Consider the following 14,246-nt stretch of genomic DNA (forward strand, 5'->3'; position numbering starts at 1 on the left):
AAAAGAGATGCCTGCAGATAAATTTGTAGATAAAGAAGCAGGGATGTGAAGGGGGGTTGGAGATGTAATTAAGATTACTAATAACCTCATCAAAAGATAGGGAGATTAACCTGAAATATCTGGGTGGGCCCAACATAATCACATAAGGTAGTTTAAGGCAGAAGAGGCAGAGAGATGTGTCAGAAAGAGAAGCTGAAGAGAACTGAAGCATAAGAGAAACTCAGTCACTTGCTGGAGGGGGAACACATGGAAAGTGTCAAAAGGAAAGTAGGCAGCCTCTAGGAGAAAAGATCAACCTGACCCCTAGCTGACAGCCAGCAAAGAAAGAGGGATCTCAGTCTCACAGTCACAAGAAAATAGATTCTGTTAACAACCCACGTAAACTTGGAAGTGGATTCTTCCCAGAGCCCCATTGGCCCACACCTTGATTTCAGTCTTATGAAAAATGGAGCAGAGCCACCCAAACCCACCCAAACTGCTGACTTAAAGAACTGTGAAATAATAAATTTGCAGTGTTTAAAAAAAGAGGGGGGCCAAAAAGAGAAAAAAAGAAGCAGGGAGCTGAAGGGAGTTCATACCTGATAGTCTTTTTTTTTTTTTTTTTAATATGAAAAGTAGGAAACTAGATCATCTCTAAGAATTAATGGCATGGGTAGTGCTTGAGAAGAGAACAGTGAAGTCTGGATAATAACTAAGGAGATATGGGAGATGAACAGAAACAGGTAAGGGGTGGCATGCAATATTGAGAAAGCAGTGAGAGTAGAACTGAAATCAGATAGCATGAGACTGTTAGGATATCAGTCAGCACAGTGGTGTAATTTTCTCTGGTCATGCTCTGGCCAATGTTTAGGTGCAGTAAAGCCATATTGTGTTCAGGGTTCATAGGGTAGGTATAACAGAAGTATAAGAATGCTGAGGAGGTGAGAGTCTTTGAAAGAAAGCATGGCTTAATATGGAAGGAAGTGTGGTTAGAAGGAAGCTGATAAACTTGGAGAAGGTTGAGACTGGAGAGATGTGGCTAAGGGCTGGTACTTTGTAGGTACTTAGCAAGTCTTCATTTTATCCTTCCTGGCTCTCCCCTCCTTGTGCCTGTTTCACTCCCTCCACCACCACCTGCCTCTTTAATGGTTTATACAAATAGTTTCAAATCAAGATAGTAGCAGTTGGTTTGGAGAGGAAGGCTAGGAGCCAGGTTCCAAAGTCCTCATCAGATGTGTCCCAGTGGCTTGGATGCTGACAGTGCCTGGTGGTGTTGGCCTCTAGGAGAAGCTCAAGGCTTATCCCCTTATCTCCTTACCCCTCATGCCCCAAGGGTGGGACAAGGGCAAAGACATTTTATGGGCCACAGTTCTTTTTTTTAATTTAATTTATTTATTTTTGGCTGCATTGGGTCTTTGTTGCTGCACGCGGGCCTTCTCTAGTTGCAGTGAGTGGGGGCTACTTTTCATTGTGGTGCCTGGGCTTCCCATTGCGGTGGCTTCTCTTGTTGCAGAGCACGGGCTCTAGGCACGTGGACTTCAATAGTTGTGGCACACAGGCTCAGTAGTTGTGGCTCACGGGCTCTAGAGCACGAGCTCAGTAGTTGTGGCACACGGGCGTAGTTGCTCCACAGCATGCGGGATCTTCCTGGCCCAGGGATCGAACCCGTGTCCCCTGCACTGGCAGGCGGATTCTTAACCACTGAGCCACCAGGGAAGTCCCTGGGCCACAGTTCTTAGGACAGGAATTTACTCTGTGATGAGAAGGGTTAAGAATCTAAGCCTTTAAGGGTTTCCACTAAGTTCCCCCTGTCTCTACAAGTCTAACCAGAAGCACAGATCTCATTACTTTTAAGGATTTAAAAGGGAGTCTTTTTTTGAAACAAAGATAGAAGCAGTGGCTGTACTGGCAACCCAAAATATCTTCCTCCTCAGAATCTAAAATTTCTAGTAGAGTTGGTTGAATCTTGTGGTTTCCTTTATTGAGTCATTTGATGTATTGTCGTAATTTTTCTTAAAGATATAATTTTTTAAGGCTTTTGTTCCAAATGAGGACATTTTCCATAAAAATACACTGTATCCCATTTCCAGAAATTTTCTTGTTCACCTGTAGTTTTGAGTGTAACGCTTGAAATCTAAGAATTCATTATTTCACAGAGTGCTTTTTTGGTGTAGTATAAAGAAAAAAACGCATAAGTAAAGAGTCATGCATCTTAAGTGTGAAACTTAAATAGGTGAGAATTCCTAGAGTGAGTAAACAGAAACCAAATTTCATCTTAATCTTAAGAAATGGAGTAAATGCTTGTGTAGAGTGGGCTAAAGAAATCCCAGGGAGTCTAAATCATTAGTCTTGCTATTTTGCTATTGTTAATGATACCTTTAAGGCATTTAGCAATGGTTGCCTAGAAAAGAATTGAATACTATTCTCGTAAAGCTTCAGTTTCATTTTCATCCTGGTGGCTCTGAGAAAACACGTTTCTCACTTGGCATAGTCACGTGGAATAGGGCATTCGACTTCATCCACAAAGTCTGTAACATCCATCTGGATCCTATGGATTGCTCTATACCCACCCAACTCAGACATGTCTGCCCTTTCTTCAAGTGCTTGTATTGACAGGTAGACCTGTAATTTCTTTGACTAAGATACAGTTTCCGTAGCCTGTCATATCATAATAGATCTGTGTTGGGTTAAACTTGCCTAAAAACAGATCTTTTTTCCCCCTGGCTTTAAAGTAAAGGATAATGAAAAAGAAGTAATATTTCCTAATTAGGTATTTAGGTCAAAGAGACATTTTCAGAGTTAAAAGTATTCGTTCTCAATGATAATTCAAATATACTTTTCCAAAGACCTTTAATTGGCAGCTTTCCCCCTCAACTTTTGGTATTGGTGTAGGAATTGTTTGTGGATTTTCTATTTTAAAAAGATCTTCAGTTCATTCTTGTTCTGTTCATAGCACCTAGATATTAATATATGTTAATGCTATTGCTGTATTCTTCCTGACATTCATGTGAAGAAGAAAGAAAACTTTGATGTCTTACTTGGATTTTAGTTAGTTGATGTAAGACTGTTTTCTTTTCCTTTTTAGGTTGCAAACATGTTAAAGGCATCCTGTTATATGGGCCTCCAGGTTGTGGTAAGACTCTCTTGGCTCGACAGATTGGCAAGATGTTGAATGCAAGAGAGCCTAAAGTGGTCAATGGGCCGGAAATCCTCAACAAATATGTGGGAGAATCAGAGGCTAACATTCGTAAACTCTTTGCTGATGCTGAAGAGGAGCAAAGGAGGGTAATGTTAACATAAGTACAATTTAGTGAAAGTTTGTTATCACTTATATGATGATTGAAACCCAGAGTTATGGTGGAAGACTTGTTGCTGTGATTTATAGTTTGAAGAAATTGCAGATAAAATTTATTTTGAACCGAGTTATGTCACTGAACTGGGATTATGGGAGATTTACATGTTGTGAGCAGATGTCAATATCCACATGTTCATAATACAAAGATAGATGATTATATGAGCCAAAGGTTTTGCAAAACAGATCATGAATATGTATTTAAGTGACACTTTTATTCCACATTACTTCCAGAGACTTGAACTCATTTATCCTAAAAGAGAGGAATTAAATCCATAAAGAAACTTGTAGAATTAAGTATGTGTAAGGTTCATGTGCAGAAAGCTAGTTTACTTACCACTGACTTAACTCAGCTGTAGTGAGAGGTATAAGTTGTTAGGTCTCAAAGGAGAACTTGATTGGGGTCTTAGAAAAAAATAAAATGAACTAAAAATCAAGCCAGAGTTTACTAATTGTGATGGTTAATTTTGTGCTAATTTGCCTGGGCCTCAGGGTGCCCGGACATCGGTTAAACATTATTCTGGGTGGGTTGTGTTTACCATTTGAATCTGTAGACTGTCCCTAATATGCCATCCAATCCGTTGAAGGCCTGAATAGAACAAAAAGGCTTACCTTCCCTTGAGTAAGTGGGAATTTCCTACTGCCTGACCTGGAATATCAGTTTTTTCCTGCCTTCAGACTCAAACTGAAACACCTCTTCCTGGCTGTCAAGCTTGTAGGCCTTTGGACTGGAACTACACCATCAGCTCTCTGTGTCTCCAGTTTGCCAGCTGCAGAACTTGGGACTTGTCAGCCTACATAATTATGTTAGCCAGCTCCTTACATTTAATCTCTAGATAGATAGATGGGTAGATAGATTTTATATATATATATATATATATATATATATTCTTTTTTTTTTCAGGTACCAATAGAATAGATAGACTAGATCTATAGATCTATTGATTCTGTTTCTCTGGAAAACTTTGACTAATATACTAGTATTAATATATTTGTTTCATTAAAGGAAAGTTTAAAAACAGTATTGTGGGATTTCTGGTTCTGGCAATACAGTAGACTAGGTAACCTGAAAATCTTCCTTCTACAAAAATCTTCAAAAGCTGGATAAAATATAATCCAGCTAAAATAATTTCAAATGCACAATTGAGCTCTCAGGAAAGAAAAGGAAGTCTTCAGAAATCAAAAGAAAACTGAAAACTAGAGTAGTAAAGATAATGAGCTGCAGCTTTTGGTTCTGGTAATGTGTGCATTTGGGTTTTATCATCCAATAGGGGACATAAAATGAGTCCTTGAACTTACTTAAGGTGTGGCCTAGGAACTGGAACCTTCAAAGCAGCTCTGTCATCAATGAAAAGCATGACTAGAAAATATTTCCCTACCAGCACAGAGAAATAACAAAACCTTTTAACTATTTGCCTGGGTTCTAGAGTGGGAGATGAGGAATCTGCCATGGGAATTCTAACCCATGGATCTTTAACTCATGTTTAGGATTTGAAAACACACACACACACACACACACACACAAACACCCCACTATGTAGTCTGGGGCCCCAAAATTGAGAAATTAATTTTAAAATGAATCCTGGGCCAATGTTAACACATAGGGTTGTTAGATATAAGCACACCCCAAGGGATACTCCAGCAAAGCCAGGCCACAAGAGAGTCTCACAGGGGAAGCTAAAATAGCTCCACTAAATGGAAAATGTCATCATCAAAATTTTAAACTCAGCAACTAGGTTAAACATAAGCAGTAGTTTCAGCTGAGGAGAGAAGTGATGAACAGTAGAATAGATCTAAAGAAATCACCCAGAATGTAGCACAGAGAGAGAGAGAGATGGAAAATATGAAAGAGAAATTGAGATAACAGAGTTAAAATGAGAAGTCCAAATAGAAAGAATAGTGTAGAGGCAATATTCAAAGATAGAATGGCTGAGAATGTTCTAGAATTAATAAACATAAATACTTAGATTCATGTAGCGCCATGAGCCCAAATGGGATAAGTAGAAATTTATGTCTAGATGCATTGTAGTGAAACTGGAGAATGCCAAAGAAAAAAAGAGAAATGTCTTAGTATCAACAAAAAAGAAATGATGATGACATCCAAAGGAATATCCATTATGTTGACAGTAAACTTTTTAACAACAGCAAGAGAGACCAGAAAAGAGTGGAAGAATATCTTCACAGAGCTAAGTAAAAATAACTGTCAACTTAAAATTTTATACCCAGCTTAATTCTCATTCAGGAATAAGATGAAATGAAGATATTTTTTCAGACAAAGTCTAGTAGAATTAACTAGTCACAGAAGCTTGTTGGAAGAATGTGAAGCAGGATATATTTGAGAATGAAGAAAATTGAACCCAGAAGGAAAGCAGTGGATGCGAGAAACAGTGGTGAGCAATGAAATTGGTAAAAATGTAGATAAAATCTGGAACTTCTACTTCTAGTTGTGGCAGATTAGGTAATCTGAATCATGCCTGCCACTGAAGACTACTGGAAAAGCTCAACAAAATGTTTAATTTTTTTTTTTTTTAATGTGCTTGGAGGTATCAGAGAGCTTACAAGATCTAGGGGGAGAATGGAGGCCCAGAAAAAAAGGTCCCAGTTTATGGGGGTCACTGTTCCTCTGGAGAAATTAGCCATTTCTGGAGGGAGCTGCTAAACAGCTATGCAGCCCTCTTGACGGGCTAGTGGGTATAAGGGGGACAGAGATTAGAGCCTATGGCCCACAAAGAGGGGACGTCTGATGAACATGCCTCATTTTGAGTTGGGACTCTGAAGGGCTACACCATAGGAGCAAGCGTTAACCAGAAGCAGACATGCTGTTACAGAGGCTACAGATCAGCTTTGAGTCATGTCATTCTCTAAAATTAGGCTGAGGGTTCCTAAACCACTAGTGCCCCCAGACATTTGGCAGAATTGTAGATCCTTCCTGGTGGAAGGTAGTATCATGCAAGGCCGTAAACTATTTCTATAGTTTGCAAATGCAGTGCCTGGCTTATAATCAAAAGCAATCAGATACACAAAGACATAAACAACATGAAGAAAGAGAAACAAAAGATGATAGAAATTGGGCCTCAAGATACTGGAATTCTCAGATACAGACTTTTAAAATAAGTATACTTATTACATTCAAAGAGAAACAAGATTGAAAATTTTGGCAGAGCACTAGAAACTGTTAAAAAAAATCAAATGGAAATTCTGGGAATGAGAAATTCAGTAAATTAACTCAAGTTTAAACAACAGATTAGACACATCTAAAGAGAGAATTAGTGAACTGAAAGATGTTAGACAAAAATAACTACAGACAAAGGATGAAAGGAATGAAGAGAGATAAATACCACAAGAAAGTCTAGTGCACAATTGAAATTTCCAGAAAGTCAGGAGAAAGACGATGGGGCAAAAGCAGTATTTGAAGAGAAAAGGGTTTAGAACTTTCTAAAATGGGTGAAGAACATCAGTCCATGGATTCTAGCAGTGATATAAACCTCAAGCAAAAGAAATACTGAAGAATTCTACACTTATAATCATTGTTAAATGGCTGAAAATAAAAAAAGGAGAGAGAGAGAAATCTTAAAAGCAGCTAGAGAAAAAAAAAGGATTACCTTCCAATAAACAGCAATTAGCTGGCAGCTGTCTTCTCAACAGAAATGACAAAAATCAGAAATCAGTTGAATGTCATTTTTTAAGAGAATAGCTGTCAACTTAGAATTTACATTGTCATGTAAATATACAATAAAGTACTGTATTGTAATAAAAATAGACTGGCTGTACACAGTTGTGAATCTAACAAATAAATGTTGAGCAAAAGAAAACACAAGAAAGGATCATATATACTATATGATTCCATTTATATACAGCTCAACTAAAGTACAGTGTTTAATGATGCATGCTTCTAAGTTGGTAAAACTATAAAGGAAAGTGAGAAATAATTACCTTAAAAATCAGATTGTGGTTGCCTTTGGGGCATGGAGGGGAGGGATGTTGGGGAAGGGTGGTGAGGAGGCACTGCCAGGATGCTGGCACTCTTCTGCGTCTTGTTATGGTTACATGGATGTTCATTTTGTGACAGTTCCTTCAGACATACATTCACATTTGTGGAACTTTCCCTCTATGTATGTCATATTCCACAATAAAAACGTTTAAAAGAGGTTAAATTTAAGAAGGATTCACTGTACAAAATAATAATGATGATCAATATATCTTTTTAAGGATAGAACTAAAATATGGAACAAAACATGTAGGAAGTGGGTTGAATCCATGTAAGATCCTTGTATTATTTGGGAAGAAGTTAGACATATTAATTAACATAAAACTTCAGTAAATGTTTATGTGAAAATTGTTTATAGTTCTCAAGCTTTTCCAAGGCATGAGGGAGGAGTGGGGGAAGGAATAAAGAAAACTCAAATACTTTAGAAGGCAAGAAAGGAATAACAAGACTCGAAGAAAATGTGAAGATACCGAAAACGTAACTTTTAAAAAGATTTCACTTAGAATAGCATTCAGAATGATAAGATAACTAGGATTAAATCTAACAGGAACGTTAAAGGAGAAAATTATAAACATTTTTGAAAATCTTTTTTCAAGAGCTAATAAATGGTAAGATAGAACATTTTCACATGGGAATCCTGACATTATCATAAAAATGACAGTTCTGCCCATATTAATCTGTAAGTTCAGTGCTTTTCCAGTCAAGTCTAACAGGACTTTTTTGGAATTTGACTTTTTTTTTTTTTGGATGCTTGAAGAGTCATGAAAATTTTGGAGAATAATGAAAAGTTACTTATTCAGATATCAAGACTTACTGGAAACCTATAGTAATTGAAACAATTTTATATATTCATGAAAAAACAGACCATGGAAATAGAGGAACACAGGAAGAACTTGTTACGTGAAAAGTGGCAATACAAATCAGAGGGGAAATGATATACTGTTCCAAGATGGGACTGAGATCATTGGCTCTCTGTTTGGAAAAAGATAAAATGCAGTCCCTGTCTCACTTCATACAGAATTACAAAATAGATTTGCAAAAAACAAAACTAAAACTTAAGAGAAAATTTTTAGAAGAAAACTAGGGAAAGGCATTAAGAATTGAGGCTAGGGAAGAATTTCTTAATAAGATATAGAAATTAAATCCATAAAAGAAAAAAAAGTTTATTTGGCTACATTAATATAAAGAAAATTCTCTCTGACAAATTACACTGGATACAAATGTCTCAAACTAGAAGAGATATTTGCAACCCATATAATCCACAAAAAATTGGTATTCCTCTATAATAAATTCTCTGTAATAACTCCTGTATAATAAGTAAGAAAAAGACAAACACCACAATTTTTTTAAAAAACTGGCAAAGGATATGAATAGGCAATTTCTCAGAGGAAGAACCCAACTGACGATAAGCAGATGAAACAATGCTCAGGAAAATGCATAATAAAAGAGAAATCACCTTATAAACAACCTGATAAAATTTACAAAGACCAATAATGCCAGAAGTTGATGAGGTTATGGAGAAACAGGGCTTCATATACATTACTAGTCATAGTATAAATTAGAAAAATAGTAATATTGTGCAGATTAATTTGACATCTTACAAAAATGAAGATGCACAAACCTCATGACCCATGAGTTCTACTTCAACCCTACTTCAAGTTCTACTTCAAGTTCTACCCTAGAGAAATACTCTTGCACTTGTGCACCAAATGACATGTACCAGAATGTTGATTGCCACACTATATGCAATGGGGGGAAAGCTAGAAACATCTTGATTCTTCTCAGTAGGAAATGGAATATCATCTTAGACATTAAAATAAATAACAGATTTACATGGATCAATATGCATAACACCCAGAAACATAATATCTATTTTTTAATCTAGTAAGCTTTATTAAATCTAATTTATCCTGTCATTTCCTACTTTTTATTTTTGTTGATGGTAAAAATAAATTTTAAACATTGCCTTTATAACAACCCTTCTGCTGCTTCAAATCTACTTGTTGGGTGCTTAATCATTTCAGTTTTACACAAGGTGGTTTTCTCCCCTGCTTCCCTATATCCCATTAAGTTCTTGTTCATATTCAGATCTCTAGCCATCTCAGCTCCATTGCATCCTGGTATATTATTGCAAGTCTAATAACTGATCTCAACTCTTCAGACAGTCCCAGAACCAATTCGGTTTTACAATTCGTTCCTAATACTACAATATTTTTTGTTTCAGATATCTTTTTACCTCTCAGAATACCAAGAAAAATAGTCATTACCATTTACTATCTGGGTTGAAAGAACTTCTTTTTAAAAATTGTTTTTAAGTTGATTACAGATCACTTACAAACAAAAATAAAGGGAAGCAGAGACTATTAAAATATTTAATAGAGCTTAAATATAGCAAACCAAATTTTTATTCCATATTTTCCTGGGTTTGAAGATATCTACTGATTGATCGATAGATATATACCCAAAATGCGCAGGAGCCTCTGTATGTAACTAATTGTTCATCAGTTGTCATGCGTGAAGTTGTACACTGATTCTAAATTTCAAATACATCTCTCATAGATTATAGCTTATCATTACTTCTTGTTCTTCTACTTGCGTCGTCAAGACAATACTTAAAGAGTTTTTAAAAAAATCTTTGGCTTATAATTTTGTTGAAGACGGGATGGACACCAGGCACTCCATAGTTGCAAAATATTTTTATTTTTAGATTTGTATACACCTTTTAGAATGGCCAATCTAATTTTTTTTTTTTTTTTTTTTTTTGCGGTACGCGGGCCTCTCACCGCCGTGGCCTCTCCCGTTGCGGAGAACAGGCTCCAGACGTGCAGGCCCAGCGGCCATGGCCCACAGGCCCAGCCGCTCCGCGGCATGTGGGATCCTCCCGGACTGGGGCACGAACCCGCGTCCCCTGCATCTGCAGGCGGACTCTCAACCACTGTGCCACCAGGGAAGCCCCAATCTAATTTTTTTAAAGTATCATTTTAACTTTATTTATTTATGGCTGCATTGGGTCTTCGTTACTGCATGTGGGCTTTCTCTAGTTGTGGCGAGCACGGGCTACTTTTCCTTGCAGTGCGTGGGCTTCTCATTGCAGTGGCTTCTCTTGTTGTGAAGCCCGGGCTATAGGCTCATGGGCTTCAGTGGTTGCGGCTTGCGGGCTCTAGAGTGCAGGCTGAGTAGTTGTGGCGCATGGGCTTATTTGCTCCACAGCATGTGGGATCTTCCCACATGAGTAATGATGACATAATTTCTAGAATTTTGAAATAGTATATCTTAGATTTATGAAAAGATCCAGTGGACCCATACAGTAATTGCAAGATAGAGTGAGGTTTTTTTTCTGTTTTTAAAAAAATATATTTTCCATTTTGTTCCTGTGGAATACTTCTAGAAAAAACGTAGTCATGAGATATCAATCTTTATAAATAGTTAAAACTGCTTAACAGTGAAAATTAAAAACTGAAATTGTTTTTCAAGTGGACCCTAATGGTATACTGAGGATTAAATTATTAGGTGCAGGTGAGAAGCATTTTATAAAATCTGTTGTGATAGTTTCCACATGGCTGCATAGGTATCTTTGGTGCTGTTTTTAAACTTGCAGACAGTTTAAGTATGACACTATTAATAATAAAACTGAGTTGGCAAAGAATTTCTAGGTAGATATTAATCATAGCCAGCTTTTTCTGATATACTTTTCTCAATCCTTACAGCCAGAAAGGCTTGGTATATTCGGTTAATGACCCCATGGAGAGTATATATGTGTTACATAATAAAGAAAAGCATCACCTCTGTGATTCTGGACAGTCCAGGCTGACAAAGATGAACACTTGCATATAGGTCAAACTAGCTAAATATAGAACAGCCATTTTCCAAGGCTGTTGCCAGGGGCTCAACAGCATCAGCTCTGTTTCTATGGGGGAAGACTTTGCAAATGGTAAGAACAGAGCTAGAAGTCAGTGAGTTGAAGAGAATTGCATTGTGGAACTTTAAACTCTTTGGTAAAGGGTTTATTGATAATTCAGCTATATTAATCTGTGAACATTAATCTTGACATCTTCCTTACCTGATTCTTAATTTATTGCAGTAAGAACTTGCCTTTATTTAAGTAACACACCTGTAGAAATTGATGTTATCATACTCAGTAGGTTGGCGGAAGGGACCTGATGACAAGTCGTAAGATTAGCAAGGTTCTGAAAAGGTCAGAATTGTACTGAATTATGGTTAGGGAAGATTGCTCCTGTGATCATTAAATCAAGCACAGTATCCTTATTGTCTCTGGCTTCCCTTCCACATAGATGATTTTTGAGGTTCGACTGAGAAGGAAGTCATGATTCCAGTGGTAACGTAAGGCACATTGATAGCAAAATTCATACATTATAACAGCTTTTTGTTTTATGCTGTATTGACAGACAACTTTGAATAAAAATGTTTTCTAAAAATAATGTAGAATCTCACAGCTTCTTAGTCACAAACAGGAGTGTCCTAGTTTTTCTTTGAAGACAGCAAGTATTAATGCTCTACTATATAGAAGTGTTTGGCAAAGCTAAGGTTGTAGTTCCAATTCTTCATTCTCTGTCTTCTCTACAGATGGAAAGGTGAATAGTTTTTGGTGTTGAAATTTTTTTAAGCAACAAGCTATCACTTATCAGACATCTGTTCAATAATTATGACAGTAATTGAGAAATAAAGTTAATTTTTTCAGGTTTTAATTTAGTTTTAAAACAATTGTGGAAAGAGAACAATTTGTAAGTTATGTTCAGGAAAAAATATAATGAAACTTAAATTTTGGAACCTTAATGAACACATGAGTATCATCTTGCATAAGAATGCATTAAAGAATGAACAGTACTCCAAATAATGAATAATAAAATGTAAGTATTATAAGATACTGTATCTATTTTTTGTTTATTATTATGAAGTAGAACTAACTTTTCTGGTGTACCATTTTATAGATTTTAACATGTGTATAGTTTCATGTAACCACCACCAAAATCTACATGCAGAACATTTACATCACCCCCCAAAATTCCCTCATGCTGTCCCTTTGCTAATAACTCCTGGTAACTACTGATCTGTTTTCCATCCCTATACTTTTGTCTTTTCCAGTGTCATATAAATGGGATCATAGTATGTAACTATGACCAGTTTCTTCTTTTTCAGACTGGCTTCTTTCACTCATCATATTGCCTTTGAGATTCATCCAAGTTGTCGCATGTATCAAACATCCCTTTTTACTGTTGAGTAGTATTCCATCTTATGGATGTACCATAGTTTGTTTATTCACTCACCCACTAGAGTGCATTTGGGTTGGTTCTAGTTTGGGGCAGTTATGAGTAGAGCTGCTATAAACCAAGGAGTGGAATTGCTTGATCATACAGTGTTTTATCTGTTTTTTATTTTTTTTAATATATATTCAGATGTGTTTTAGATCCAATCCAATTTCCTTCAGGTCATTTTTAGAACTGTTTTTCTTCCTACTTCTGATGTAACATTTCATCTTTTATCTTTGTCATGTTTGCTTGATCCTTTTTCCTTTGGGTTGCCTTTATTGGAGTCATCTTCTGGTGTTGTAGCCCAGAATCTGTCTTGCTTTTATATGCCTCCAGCTTAATTATATGATTCATCTTCTTACAGAATCTAGTTTGCTACTATACTCTTCTTTACCATTTGTAGATGACTCTCAGATCTATCTTTCTCACCTGTTTTGTTCAGTTTATATCTTATTCTCTGAAGGACATTTCTAATTAGATGTCCTGTTAACTCTTTAATCTTCTTATGGTGGAAACTTAAAAAAAAATTTTTCCCTTCCATCTTTTCCCTTCTACAGCTTTCTTATCATAACTACAAGATAATTTCTTACCTTTGCTGTTACTTCCCCTTCTACTTGCAGGCAGTAACCAAACCTAGGACTTGGCTTTTTAGTCATCACTACTCCCATCACCAAAACTCTCTTACAGATTCTGTTTACCTCATTTACATACCATTGTTTCTCACTGACCTTCCAACTACGTATTTCTCCGTTTCCATCCTAAAGTCAGGATTAAAATCATCTTACATAAAGAGCATTCTGCTTTTGCAAGTGTGTGTGTGTGTGTGTGTGTGTGTGTGTGTGTGTGTGTGTGTGTGAGAGGGAGAGAGAGAGAGAGAGAGAGAGAGAGTTCAATAGAAAGGCCTGCTCCCTGTTGTGATAGTACTATAACTTTTGTTTCTCACGTTAGGTAAATTTTATTATCCCTTTTATAGGGCCTGGATTGCCTCTTAGCCGTTTGCTCAAGTGGCCCTGCATGCTTCTAAATTCTTATCTGTTAGGCCCTCTCTTTCTCCTTCTGCATGTCTTTGTTCAGGAATAATTTCTCACACCCCAAAACAAGTGTACCTGTGATTTAGGAGGACACAAAGTTGTATTTGCAGGTAATATGATTGTCTACTTAGAAAATTCAAAAGAATCAACTAAAAAAACTTAGATGTTAGAAGAAAGTTAAGTAGCCAGATATAAAATAAATATACAAAAATTAATATTTCTTCATATATACTGTTTTTGAAATATAATGTAAAAATCCCATGCACAACTGCAACCAAAAAACATAAATAGTTAGGAATGTTATGAATGAATTAGTATGACAAAAAGTACAAAACTTTATTGGGAGATGTAAAAGACTTGAATAATTGGAGACATATTCTTAAGAACTGAATGTGCTATAAAGATATTAGTACTTCCTAAACTGATTTAGAGATTGAATCTAATTCCAATCAAAGCTTGGCTTTTTTGTTTATTTTTTACTTTTTTTGTTTGTTTTTCATTGGAGAAAGTTGTTTTTGCTCTAGTAGAATGATTCTAATAATCGTCAGGAAGTAAACATGGTTGAAAGTAGCCAAGACAGTTATAAAAAAGAAGAAGAACGTGTGGAGGGTAAGAGCTTGCCCAAACCA

General features: G+C 36.4%; 1 protein-coding gene across 3 annotated transcripts in view; it reads left to right on the forward strand.

The window, feature by feature from the left end:
* NSF (N-ethylmaleimide sensitive factor, vesicle fusing ATPase) overlaps positions 1-14,246 on the forward strand; it is a 156,946-nt gene that overhangs the window by 83,341 nt on the left and 59,359 nt on the right. For all 3 annotated transcript variants that reach the window (XM_059997645.1, XM_059997644.1, XM_059997648.1), the window contains exon 9: positions 3,065-3,264. In XM_059997645.1, coding sequence (XP_059853628.1) covers positions 3,065-3,264 — 200 coding nt within the window. The remainder of the gene's footprint in view (positions 1-3,064; positions 3,265-14,246) is intronic.

This window comes from Delphinus delphis, chromosome 19, assembly GCF_949987515.2.
Source record: "Delphinus delphis chromosome 19, mDelDel1.2, whole genome shotgun sequence".
NCBI classification, from domain to species: Eukaryota; Metazoa; Chordata; class Mammalia; order Artiodactyla; family Delphinidae; genus Delphinus; species Delphinus delphis.